This window comes from Lepidochelys kempii, chromosome 12, assembly GCF_965140285.1.
Source record: "Lepidochelys kempii isolate rLepKem1 chromosome 12, rLepKem1.hap1, whole genome shotgun sequence".
Lineage (NCBI taxonomy): Eukaryota > Metazoa > Chordata > Testudines > Cheloniidae > Lepidochelys > Lepidochelys kempii.
In genome coordinates, this window is record NC_136391.1 from 33,644,216 (window position 1) to 33,658,108 (window position 13,893).

Consider the following 13,893-nt stretch of genomic DNA (forward strand, 5'->3'; position numbering starts at 1 on the left):
GATATTTGCTGCAGTTTGTTGCAAGGTTTTTTAATTTCTTTAGCATTTGAGATTTAAATGAGCATTCTCAATAGCAGTAGGGAAAAATATTTGCTCTTAGCTGACCCAATGTGAGTATGGAAAAGAGACGCTGCGTAAGATGTTACATTGTTAAATTACTACTTTATTATTACAGCTTCTTGGTGGTGGTTAGGAGTTTCTATTTTTATCTCTTTAATTTTATGGATAGAGTTGTCGTCTTGTGTTAACAGTTTTAACACTTGTCTTTGTGTTCTAGACATGGACTCGGCACTATTGTGCTATAGCAGATGAAAAGCTCTCGTTCAGTGATGATATAGAACAGAACGCTGATGACGATTCGTCAAAGGTGATTACTGGGCTTTTTGTTGTTTAAGTTTATTCCTGTTACTCTAATCCCTTGGTAAAAACTAGCTAAATGTATTTTAGTGTCCTCATTAGGCTGGAGAAATTAAAAATCATCTAGTTTGTTATCCCAAACTTCCAGAAATGAACACATTTCCATCTTCCTCACTTCTGCTTTAAGCCAAATAGAGAATTCTACCACTATGGGTTTCTGAATAAAAAAGGAGAGATGCACTGAAGTTCTTTTCTGCTTATATGGAATAAGTTTAAAGGGAATTGCAGTGCAGAATGATGTGGGGTTACTCACTTCATAGTATTAAATACAACTCCTGTCTGGTTTGAATACTTAATTATATACCAGGGGTGGCCAAACTGTGGCTCGTGGGCCACATGTGGCTCTTTTACCATTAAAGTGTGCCTCATGGAGCCCCCCTCTCCCCCCCATTCTCCACCTACCAGACTGGGACTGGGGGTGGGGTGGGAAGGGAAGCTCGGGACCTCTGCCTTGCAGTGCGGAGGGGGGTGTAGGGCCTTCTGCCCTGCGCAGAGGGGGGGCTGAAGCCCGGTCCTGGCAGGCACCTCCCATGGAGCTGAAGCCCTGAGCCCCAGCAGGTGCACCCTCGCTCTCAAACTTCTGAAGATTGTCATATGGGGCTCAGAGGGTCAGTAAATTTGCCCACTCCTGGAAGAATTACACTGTCTAAGGGAGTGTCATTCTTCCTTATCTCTTGGCCAATGGGAATTACGTGCTCACATCAAGAGAATAATAAAATATTCTTTTCTCCCTTTAATATAAAACCAAAGGGAGATGAGTTATACATGAAGCTTTTTGACATGTAAGGTCAAATTCATCCTCTTAAACTGCCCCTGCAGTGTTTACAGATGCATTTGTTTGCAATTCACAAATCATTTGCACGTGCAATTGTTCAGTGGAGGGTCTGTGCCAGATAATTGGGTGCACCTGCAGAGGTCACTTAATGAAAATTTGGGTCTTTATTAAGCACTTTGATAACCCAGTTTTCAATAAAACAAAATATCTTTAGTGCATGGTTAATGTTCAGTGTAGACGAGCATACGAGACAGTGAAATTGCTTGTGGGCAGTTAAGTGCTGAAACAGGTGTGTTTAACAACAGTCAAATGCTTTATTGTGAGTATATTCATCTGCCAGGATATTATTCCTATTCTAGGACTAAACAAAAAATGATTAATTAAATAATGATACATAACACAACACACCTTTTTTTTTTCTTTTTACTGTTTGTTTTGGAAGCATTAACAAGTTTAGAAATCTTTATTATGTAAATATCAGACACAAAACAATAATCATTACAACAGTGTGCTTTTTGTTTAAAGAGGCATTACACAGGAATATGGTAATCAGATCTCTCTAGCAGGGTGTTACCATATTTCAGAATAAGCATCATTATAACACCTATAACATGTAAAAAGAAAAGGAGTACTTGTGGCACCTTAAAGACTAACAAATTTATTTGAGCATAAGCTTTCGTGAGCTACAGCTCACTTCATCGGATGCATTGTTGTTTCTAGTGATTTTATGAAACTGAGTGAAATGTCTGATTATGCGTATTTAACAGACCAGGCAAGACTACCAACTGTTAATATTCAAAACAATTAGACAAGTGTACTGGTTTGTTTGCAGGTGAATCTACTTTGCCTGAGTATTGAATAAAAGATAACCAAATATCTAAGTTTATTATTTATCTTTGTTTATTTTCCTGGGTTCACAATCGGTCTGTTAATTTTCCCATAGCAACAACCTCTCATTTGTTTTAACTGTTCCTCTATGGTAGGACTGTCTTTCTTATCCAGTGAGAGATTACTGATAGCTGTGCAACTCCTAACAAAAGAGAGGTTAATTTTTCATTTCCTTTTGTGTGACCATTTCCACTAGAAATCCCCAGGAGAATTTCCAAAGGATCATTTGGGAATAAATATCTAATAGTTTGTGATATCTGGTTATGGATTGCATCCCAATACTCTCTAGTGACTGGCAATGTTTCCTCTCATTTTCCCATGCATGTGCGGAATGAATTTTGTTATGGACGTGATGTGTGGCAGGGGTGGGGCCAAGGGGTTCGGAATGTGGGAGAGGAGTCATGGCTGGGGCAGAGGGTTGGGATGCGGGGGGGGAACGGGTGGGCTCTGGCTGGAGGTGTGGGCTCTGGGGTGAGGCCACAGATGACGGGTTCAGGGTGCTGGAGGGGGCACAGGGCTGGGGCAGAGGATTGGAGTGCAGGGGGGCGAGGGCTGGGGGTACGGGCTCCGGGCTGGGACCAGGGATGAGGGGTTTGGAGTGCAGGCGCCTCTCCTCGCAGCAGCATCTGGGGTGGGGGGGAGAGGTGCCTCTCCCAGCTGCGGCAGCTCCAGGGCTGTGGCCGGGGGAGAAGGGTCTTTCCACGCCTCTCCCTGCCATGGCAGGTTTGGGGCTGGGATTGCGGGAGATGGGCCTCTCCCCGCCGCAGCCGTGAGCACCTGTGTGGCCCTTGATAGGCTGATGCATGGCTGCGCAGCTTAGAGGGAACTTAGGTGACCAGAGAGATCCACCATATATGCATAAAACCTCCTTCTTCAGCATAATTTCTCCAACATGTATTCCTGTTCAACATATATTAACCTGATTGGTGCGAGGTACCATTGAAATAGTATCTTAAAGAAATTTTCTTTTATTGGTTGCTCTGAGGTTGCGGGCCCTCATTTCCAGATCAATCCCCATTCCTCTGGGATAATTTGTCGATCATGGTCCTTTTCCCAGTGTATCACATATGGACATTTTTTGGTTAGGAAAATTGTCTGCAGAGATTGATATAAATTAATTATAATAAAAAGAAAAGGAGTACTTGTGGCACCTTAGAGATTAAGCAATTTATTTGAGCATAAGTTTTCGTGAGCTACAGCTCACTTCATCAGATGCTGTAGCTCATGAAAGCTTATACTCAAATAAATTGTTTAGTCTCTAAGGTGCCGCAAGTACTCCTTTTCTTTTTGCGAATACAGACTAACACAGCTGCTACTCTGAAACCCATTAATTATAATGTTTTTGTTTCCTAATTGACCAGGTGCCATCACTTCTACTAAAGTTATCTTTCTGTATAGACAGTTTGCTAGAAAGTTGAGAAACATAATGCCTAACTTGAAAGTACTGGTACGATGGGAGAGTGGGCCATTTAAAATGACCTTTGATCTCTAAATAAGTTAGAAAAGTTTCTTTACTAGGTAGTTGGCTTCCACTGCTTGTGTATTTCACTGCGCTCCCAATCTTTAAAGCTCTCTGGCTTGACAGCACATCTCTGTAAATAGCACTTGTCATCCAAAGGTCTTTAAGAGATGACCAGTTATTATCCCCATTTTATAGATGTTAAAGCTGAGGCACAGGACTCAGTAAGGGCTGGAATTTCAGCGATGCCTCAACCTGGCTTCCACCTGTCAACATGGAAGTTTGCATGTGCGCTCTTTTATCACTAACATCTGTATGCACAGTTCCGCCACATGCAAGCCAGATCACCTGTTCATGCAGGTTTTAATGGTGGGAGGGCCATATATGATTATTCAGGGCTGTGATTAGCTAAAATCCTCTTGTCAAAAAACCCTAAAATAGAAGATGCTCTGATCTATAAGAGTATTTTGTTTAAATTTCTGGCCACAGATCATAACTACTTGCACAAGTCTAGGAAGGTGAAAATCTTTTGAGCTTAAGTAACCTGAAAAGTGATCTGAATTACCTGAATGCACGTTATAACCATAATAAACCTCTCCATGCTGAGGAAAGGGGAATGTGAAAATCCTGACACAGAACTTTTTGAGGAATATTAAGAAAAGGTGCACAATAGCCATAACCCCCCACAGCACATGTCTAATAGTTTGTTTTTCGTTTGACAGCAAACCATACTTCAGATTTTAGACAAATATTCCTTTTTTTTAAGGGTATTGAAAGTTCAAGGAAGCTAGAAAATTGACCTACCATTGTAGAAGTCCTTTTAACCGAGACAGAACCCTTTACTATCATGGTAAAATATAAGTTAAAAATGGGAACTCTTCTCTTGTGATCTAGGAGGTGAAACATACTGAGCTGCACTGCAGCGAGAAATGGTTCCATGGGAAAATGAAAGAGGGGAGAACAACTGCTGAGAGGCTGATCCAGGAATATTGTGCTGAAATGGGTGGCAAGGATGGAACATTCCTAGTTAGGGAAAGCGAAACTTTCCCTAATGATTACACCCTGTCATTCTGGTATGGCTGTTTTTTTGATACTGGTGTTGTTTATTCTACTATATTGTGTAAGAATATATTTTTTAGAAAATATGATTTTACAGCTGCTATGGGAGGAAGTAGGAGTGGGGGATTTAGTGCAGTTGTGGAAAGATCACACTTTTTTAATTAAGGTTGTGACGGGGCAAGGCCAGATGGCTATGGAAAATGGAAAGTGGGAGATAGATATATTAGCTCCAGGCTAAACAAATCCCTGGTACCAGGATAAGTGAAATGGCAGCTGCTCCAGAGCCAATTAAGAACTTTCCAGAAGGCAGGGAGAATGCTAGGTTGATTGGGACACCTGAAGCCAATCAGGGTCTGGCTGAAACTAGTTGAAAGCCCCCCAGTTAGTCAGGTGGGGGTGCATGTCAGGAGCTGTGGGAGGAAGTTGTGCTGTTGGAGAGACTGAGTAGTACACACCATATCAGGCACAAGGAAGGAGGCCCTGAGGTAAGGGTGAAGTGGAGCTTGAGGAAGTAAGGGCTGCTGTGGGGGAAGTAGCCCAGGGAATTGTACATGTCATGTTTCTAAAAAGTCAGCTACCATAGCTGATACTATTAGGGTCCCTGGGCTGGAGCCTGGAGTAGAGGGTGGGCCTGGGCTCCCCTTCCCTTCCACCTTTGCCCCCGATTAATCACTGAGACTGGGAGACAACAGAGACTGTGCAAGGAAGGATAACTTCTCCTCACCTCCCTCGCTGGCTTATGATGAAAATGGCTCAGTAGACTGTGACCCTTGTCTCTAGAGAGAGAAGGGTTACGTCGAGGGTCACAGTGAGCCTCTGAGGCTAGCGAAATCCGCCAGGAAATGCAGGACCCATGGAGGCAAGGACAGAGCTTTGTCACAAGGTGCAATTTAGTCTAACGTTCCTAGGCATGATTGGGCTCCATTTGGGGTTATGTTCATTGATTGGAATAGATAATAGAGGTCTAATTGGTCTAATCTTCCACTTCTCTAAAGCTATAGGAGCATGAAGGGTTTGTTACAATATTTCTTCAATATGTGGGCCAAAATTGTATTTAATTTGCACTGGTGTAAATCATCGGTTTCCAAGCTGAGCAGATAGTTTCCCAAGTTCGTTTCCCAAGTTCATTTCCCTTGGCAGAGTTTGATCTTGTTGATAAAAGAGGATGTCCCTATAGGGGAAAAAATAAAAGATTTTGCCTAACTTTTCCCAGTCTGGAGTTATAAATAACAGTATATCAGATAGATCTACTGGTGAGAGAGCCTTCTGCGCTAATTCTACAGTGATGCATATTGCGACATCTGAAACTCTGTAGGTTGAAAAGAACAACTCCCAACAATCTTATTATTTGTTAAAGAAAGAACATGATTTGCTGTGACTTTATAAACTCACAAACTAGAATTAACCAGGAACAAGTTAGATAACATCCTAAATGTCCATCTTTATTAACTGTTATTTTTCCTCCCTCTTCATTTTTTAAGGAGGTCAGGTAGGGTCCAGCATTGCCGTATCCGTTCTAATAGTGAAGGAGATACCATGAAATATTACCTGACCGACAACCTCACCTTTGATAGTATTTATGATCTCGTTCAACACTACAAGGAAGCCCACTTGCGATGTGCCGAGTTTGAGCTGCGTCTGACTGATGCTGTGCCTAACCCCAAACCTCATGAAACTAAAGAGTATGTACAGATGAAGGGAAGTGCTTGGGTTGTGTTAAAGGGTGGAACTTTTTGTTGTCATTTATGGCCATGGATTTCATGCATTCAGGAACACTTTGGTAGCAGCTGTCATGGGAATAAACTTCATTGATTTCTAAGAACCTTGAAAGATTCAGCTTCTACTCTGGGCTTCATGGGGGGCTAATGGTAAAGCAGGTGCTCACTGGTAACTATCCTCAGTTCAGAGAAACAGTGAAAGCTGCAATTCACCCAGAGGGTACCAAGTCCTTCGTCTCCCTGCTCTCTTTCTTTGCTTGATAATTTAAAGAACTCAGCAAGTAGGGTTAGGTGTTGAGTTGTTGCCTGTGGTCTTGCAACGAATTCAGAAGTTACTGTTCGTGCACCATGTGCACTTTTGGTCCATTGTTTGGTCTACAGATTGAAAAAGAGATTATTTTGTGTTCAAAACTTATGTCCATGACTTTCGACAGTTTTCATGGTCTGGTCCCTGGTTCTGTACGGTCCTATACATCCTGAGATATCTTTTGAAGTCAGTGTGAGTTGAGGATGCCTGCTGGGACTCAGCTGATTTTGTTTTTACACCACCGCAACTAATGTAAATTGTTCTAGCTCCACTGAAATCAATGGAGCGAGAACATTTTACATCAGCTGTAGCTCTCCCCCTTGGTGCTCATTAAGAGCCAGATTCTACCATTGTTACTCACCTTGAGTAGTACTTGTGAGAGACAGAATCTGGTCCTAAGGAAGTATCCAATGTCTGCTGTTTTTCCCTAGCCCATATCTGGACTCTTCCTTAAAATCTTCCACATCAAAACTCTGGCTCCTGTCTGGCATTTGGTTATGAACAGATAAAGCAGCATCTGCCACTGTTCTATGGAGACAAGTTGATTTATGTTATATTACTATAAGCAGACAAGGTGTTCTGATGTTTTCCTGATGGTTTTACCCAAAATAAGCTGATGCGTTACAGTATTTTGCTTTAAGATGCTGTCATATGTGCCATGATGAGGAAAATCTAATGTATAATTTATCTTGTAATGTCTCAGGCTATAATTCTAGTAACACCGCCAGTTATTCTTACTGAGTGACACTTTGACAAGCTTTGTAATCGCTTGTCCATTTTCTTTCCCTCTACTGTAGCTGGTACTACCCTAACCTGAGTCGAGGAGAAGCAGAAGACATGTTGATGCGAATTCCTCGAGATGGAGCATTTCTGATTAGAAAGAGAGATGAGCCCGATTCATTTGCCATGACATTCAGGTAAGAGAAGACACATGTGACTGTGCAAGGGATAGCTCAGTGGTTTGAGCATTGGCCTGCTAAACCCAGGGTTGTGAGTTCAATCCTTGAGGGGGCCATTTAGGGATCTGGGGCAAAAATTGGGGATTGGTCCTGCTTTGAGCAGGGGGTTGGACTAGATGATCTCCTGAGGTCCCTTCCAACCCTGATATTCTATGACTCTAACATATAGGGCCATTCATGCTCTCTGGTTCTGAACATTTAAAATCTTCCTGTTGTATCTTTTGCATGTATAAAATCTGAGTTTGCTCTTGCAGCTTAGGTAGTTAGCCACACAGTTTCTTGATGTGCACACATAAGTGGATGCATGGGCAAAATATATGTGCACGTATGGATGGAGTGGATAATTTTGAGTATGGCTAAAAACTTGGCCCAGGATATCTCATACTGTAGTGCGTGTGTGGACCTTTCTTGGCTTCTGTGGAGCTGTATGCCAGTGCAGTTCTCTGTGCCGGATCAGCACTACAGATCCCAGGTCTCTGACCAGAGGAAACCTAGTTAAGTTGCATAATAATTTGAGGTTCATTCATTCAGCATCTGTTACATTATGCAGCTCACTAAAAACGAAAGTTGCCATTTGTCTGCTGTTAAGTATCCTTGCTAATAGCAACTGCTTTATAACAACAGTTTCTCTTATTGAAACTGTGTGTTTATAAGAACTGTAATGTACTCTATTGCAATTTTGAATCATATTAAGTTTCTTCAATCGTGTCTGTTAATGCAGTATAGAATATTGTCTTGGAGAGCAGATACATGCTGTCTTTTATTTATGTACTTTACATTGAAGATTTTCAGACTTCTCAAGTCTGCAGTGAGCTCTAGTTTCATCTTTCTCCTATTGGGAAGATAGGGTATTAAAGTCCAGTATGGATTCTAGACAGTAATGTCCTTATGAAAACAATTCATAGCCAGAAAAGTTTGTAGGTCTGGAAATTTTGTAGGTATCTTCCATGTATAGAAAAGTGGTTGGGTGGTGGTTTTTACAGTGATTACCAAAAATTCAAAAAATTTTCAAGTTGATAGGAATTTTTCCTTTAAAAGTAGATTGTAGTGGCTATCAGAAGCATTATGGGGATAAAGTAGCCACTGTTTCTGGGGAGACTGCTTCTTGTCACTTAAGTGATTGACAGTGACAGGCTTCCAAAGAGAATCTTAGTCCAGATAAATTCTTTTTGGCTAGATGACTGGTGAAGCTGAGAGGAGTCTGGAGTGTGAGGGTTAGTGGGCAAACGAAAACAGGAAAAAGATGAGGATATTTCCAATGCTCCACATATTGGAGATGGGAAAGACAATTCCTGAATCCGTTCTATTTGTGAATTGAATGGGGGAACCTGAAATTAATTTGGATAAATGAGGCTTTGGAAAAGTGCAGAACTTTTAATACATTTACATGTGTCAAGGGATAATGGTAACAGTTCATGGTAAGTGAGGTTTTACTGTGTTAGGCCCCAGTGACTTTTAAAGTATCACAGCACCTGTACTAATTCCACAGAGCTGAGGGGAAAGTGAAGCACTTCAGAATTCAACAAGAAGGCCGCCTCTTTGTGCTGGGCACCTCTGCCTATTTTGAAAGCTTAGTTGAACTGGTGACCTACTACGAAAAGCACACGCTGTACAGGAAAATGAAACTGCGTTACCCTGTGACTGAGGAACTGCTAGAGCGCTACAGCACGGCAAGTGATTACCTTTGTAATGAAGTGATTCAGTGAAAGATAAACACCCTCCTCCGTAGTAGTAGGAGGTGAAGGAGGATAAAATTCCAACCCTCCCTCCCCCCTCCCAGGGGAAAAAAAGTAACCGCGTACATCAAAGCAGCTTTTTGCAGCTTAGTTTTTTGTCTGTTAAAGAAAAGCTAGGAGACCTGCAGTGATTATGAACCAAATCCATAGCACCACCTGCTAGTTTTTTCAGTTCCACATAATCTCCCTCAGCCTCTCCAAGTTCTTCACAAGCATTTAATGAATTAAGTGATACTTCTGTGAGGTGGTGTGGTTCTACTACTGTTTGATTAAAGATAGGCATAGGCAGGTTAAATGACTTTCCCAAGGCTACATGATGAGCTAGTGATAGAAATGGGCCTCTAATAGAAGTCGGGACTCCCAGCTCTGGTCAGCCCCACAGTTTCTGAATTGCTGAAGTGATACTGTAGATACGTGTGTACAGCACATAAGGATCCCCCACTCTGTAGAACAGTCCTGTTGTAGATTTAAAATATATTTTCTTAACTGTTTTTTCCTCTCCATTTTTAGGAGAAAGATATTAATGCGCTCTATGATGTCAAGATGTATGTGGAGCCTAATGAAATAACCCCATCAGTGGTATGTTTACGTTCAAGTGGTTTTTCGAACTAAACCTTCCTGTAGTGCCTGAAAAGATGTCAGAACATTTGTGTTGATTTTTCTGTTAATTTCAATCACACTTTTCAATATTTGTATCTGGCTTGTGGGGGAAGGTAAAACTCAAGAGGGGTATAATTTTTCCCTACACATTTTCTATATGCAAAGCTAGTATTTACTCATGCAGACAAGAAATTGAGCAGCTGGCTTCTCAGTGTGCATAGGTGATTCTGATATTCACATGAATGCTTGTGTGGATGTGCCTGGAAATTTGAACCTACATATATGCACCGAGTAAAAATGATTACTTGTGCAGGGTTTTGCATGCAAATGAAGGTGGACAGTCTTGCACACTTCTTATACAGTATTGAACTTTTAAAATTTCTTTTATTATGCATGTTTTTAAATGTTAAACAAAAATGGCATGGTAAATACATATTTAGCTGTAATTCTCGCAAAAGCCATCTTGGCTGTAAATGCACATTCAGCTGTAATTCTTTCCCTTCGTGACTAATGATTGTGCATTACTGTGGAAGAATTCAGGTAGAAGTAAATTTCAAGATAAGGAAATTGCTTGTCCTGACAGAAACTTGGGTTTCCTAGAGGAAATGTATTCTGTAGTATTGTTGAGGTTTTGAAGGGGATGATAGGACTGATGCATACCCTGAAGAGAGAGAGACCGCATCCCAAACCCTGAGGCTCAGATTGTATCTGGGTATATGTGAGCAGGGATGATAGCTCACAGTTCTCTGTGTAGAATAACCATGCATCCACAAAAGAAGTACTCTTTTGGCTGGTGTTTGAAGAATACTGGTTAAACAGTGCCACTTCCTTACACCAGCAGATGTCACTCTGGAACCTTGGAGTTAAGCTTACCCAGTCTAAGATCTTTTTTCTTTTGAGATGGATTTATTGATCATTTTGTGACCTGTCCCTCTCTCTGACCCTTTTATTTTGTTTTTTTTACAGCCTCAGAGAACAGTGAAAGCCATATATGACTATAAAGCTAAGAGAAGTGATGAACTGAGCTTCTGCAGAGGGGCCCTAATTCATAACGTCACAAAGGAATCAGGAGGCTGGTAAGGAGAGTGATTCCTTGTAGAAGAGCCGCCACAGAGTGTATGTGATGAGGAAATGAATTCAGCTTTGTGCAGGGGTTCTTAAAATCTCTGCTTCTGACCCAGCCACTGTTCCTTATACATCCCAGAAGTTGATGAAGAAAGAAAATCCCCTTTTACTTTTCTCACCTTCCCACCTTGACACACGTTGTTCCTGCCTGGCTTTTTGACAAGAAGTACTGTAAAGTGTTTGGTAACTGTCAAAGAGCTTTTGAGAGGAGTGACCATGTGGATAGCGCTCTCTGCTGCTGTGTGACATCCAGGTTTGAGTCCTAGCCAGTCCTTTGCTGTCTGGGATGGAAGGGGCAGGGGTCACTGTCTTTACCAGGAGGGAGTGACTTGCATCGCTTGGTAACTGCATTGTGGACAAGCCAATAATGAGGTTGATGGGATCTGAAAGTAGTCCTATCCGTCTCTCCTAGGTAGTGGCATTGCTAGCCCTCGAAGGAAATGGGAGAGAAATGGGCAGGGGAAAAATCTTCCACTGGGAATAGTAAAACTTCTGCTATGAAGGAAATCAGTGCTGCTCTCTGGAACAGCTGGCAGTAGTGGTTCCAAGTATGGCATGGCTTGATTTTTTGCTGCTACCCACATTCTTTTGCAAAAAGAAAAGGAGGACTTGTGGCACCTTAGAGACTAACCAATTTATTTGAGCATGAGCTTTCGTGAGCTACAGCTCACTTCATCTGATGAAGTGAGCTGTAGCTCACGAAAGCTCATGCTCAAATAAATTGGTTAGTCTCTAAGGTGCCACAAGTCCTCCTTTTCTTTTTGCGAATACAGACTAACACGGCTGTTCCTCTGAAACCCACATTCTTTTGATGATCACCCTTTATTGCAGCCTCAGCGCTCCCTTCATTGCTTTCTCCCACTGTCATATCTGTACCTTCCCCCGATACCAAGAACCTATGCTTGGTACAGCCTCCCTATCTCAGGGTGTCAGGCCTGCTTCCTTTCCCCATTCATATCCCTCCCAAAAACCCACCTCTTGCAGGAGACCCTCCAAAGGCTAACCCTGGGTCAGTGCAGCATCCCTCTCCATGCTTTGCACAACACCCCTTGAAAACCAAAATGGATTTAGGTTATCTCCATCCTCTGAGTATCTGCCCACAAGTTTTCATTCCTACCTGGCTTATAAATTGATTGGAATGCTTAGGAATCTAATGTCCTCTAGTTGTTTCCACGAAGCAATCAACCACATAATAGTGTTTAGTGCTGGAGGGGAAGCTCCTTAAGTCATTAACTGCAGTTTGCAATAGCTGCAATCCCTTTGAAATCACCTACCACAGTTAATGATCTCTTTGTTAGAGCTTTTAGCTGCTTCATCACTTTTATTTTGGCAATAGCCAACTAGCAAGCTGGTCTTGGGTATTAATGACCAATTTCTTGAAGATTATTGCTTAATTAATGGTCTGTGTTTGAAGGTCTTCAGTTGTCTCTTTTTTAAATTTCAGGTGGCAAGGAGACTATGGAGAAAAAGTCCAACACTATTTTCCATCTAATTACGTTGAAGACATGTCAACTGATAACTTAGCAGACCTTGAAAGCCAGGTGAGGAGTTCAGGGTTTGGTTCATGTCTTCCATTAGCACGATGCTGCCCTCTGCACACTGAGTTGGTTTCTCTCATTCATGGGATTATAACTATATGTTGTGCATGATGCAGCCTTAGCATAGAGTAGAAAAGTACACATAGTGTTTGCCGTCCTTGGGGCTGTGCAGACACAATTGTCTTCTGTCCTTGATGCCACTAGTTTTGTTTGGCAGGTTATTCCTAGTGGAACTGCATTTGGGGAGAGGTATTGACGGGGTGTGTTATAAGCAATTCCCTGCAGGCTAAAGATTAGCATACAGTAACTCCTCACTAAACAGTCTAGTTATGTTCTTGAAAAATGCGACTTTAAGCGAAACGATGTTAAGCGAATCCAATTTCCCCATAAGAATTAATATAAATGGGGGGGTTAGATTCCAGGAAAATTTTTTTTCACCAGACAAAAGACATTATATACATATACAGTATAAGTTTTAAACAATTTTAAACAAATAATTAATTTAATACTGTACTCAGCAGTGATGATTGTGAAGCTTGGTTGAGGTGGTGGAGTCAGAGGGTGAAAGAGGGTGGATCGTCTGGCTGCTCCTCTTGCTATTCTTTCCAATGTGCTGGGCTACTCAACCCCCCAGCTCTGCCCCAGGCCCACCTCCACTCCACACCCCCGGCCTCTTCCTGCCTCTGCTCCACTGCCCTCCCCAAAGCATGCCATATCCTCACTCCTCTCCCTCCCCCTCCCCCAGCCTCCTGAATGCCACAAAACAGCTGATCTTGGAGTTGCTGATCCATGGGGCTGCCGGTGGGTGGGAGGTGCTGGGTGTGGGTGTGGAAGGAAGCTGATGGGGGCTGCCGGCCCACCCTGGTTCCAAGCCCCCACGGCCAAACAACGTTATAAGTAAACATTGTTCTACTTTAAATAAGTATGTTCTCTAATAGATCAACAGCGTAACAACAAAACAACGCTACCCAGGACAACGTTAAATAAGGAGTTTCTGTACATGGTCAGATTTTCAGATAGATATGTGGAACAATTATGTGCCCCACATATGCACTTAATTTGCCAACATAGTTACTGCAATGGTTTTTGCAAATGGGAAAACGGAATGCACAAATGCATCTAATTAGCTGTTTTCACACCCTGTTACCCAGTAGGTAATTGAACCAATTGTGCCAGCCAAAAGCATGTGAAAATGTGTTCCAGAGTCTTTGACAAAGAGCAATTTAATCTAACAAATGAAAGCAAAAGTCTGAGTAGGCAGTTATTAAATTGCATGAATCCTTTTGGTTTTTTAAAATAAAATGTTTGATGA

At 42.0% G+C, this 13,893-nt stretch overlaps 1 protein-coding gene across 7 annotated transcripts in view; it reads left to right on the forward strand.

The window, feature by feature from the left end:
- Nucleotides 1-13,893, forward strand: part of PLCG2 (phospholipase C gamma 2) — a 92,081-nt gene that overhangs the window by 55,429 nt on the left and 22,759 nt on the right. For all 7 annotated transcript variants that reach the window (XM_073308055.2, XM_073308054.1, XM_073308053.1 and 4 more), the window contains 8 exons: nucleotides 278-367; nucleotides 4,434-4,612; nucleotides 6,080-6,280; nucleotides 7,421-7,540; nucleotides 9,072-9,252; nucleotides 9,829-9,897; nucleotides 10,885-10,994; nucleotides 12,488-12,584. In XM_073308055.2, the coding sequence (XP_073164156.1) occupies nucleotides 278-367; nucleotides 4,434-4,612; nucleotides 6,080-6,280; nucleotides 7,421-7,540; nucleotides 9,072-9,252; nucleotides 9,829-9,897; nucleotides 10,885-10,994; nucleotides 12,488-12,584 (1,047 nt within the window). The remainder of the gene's footprint in view (nucleotides 1-277; nucleotides 368-4,433; nucleotides 4,613-6,079; nucleotides 6,281-7,420; nucleotides 7,541-9,071; nucleotides 9,253-9,828; nucleotides 9,898-10,884; nucleotides 10,995-12,487; nucleotides 12,585-13,893) is intronic.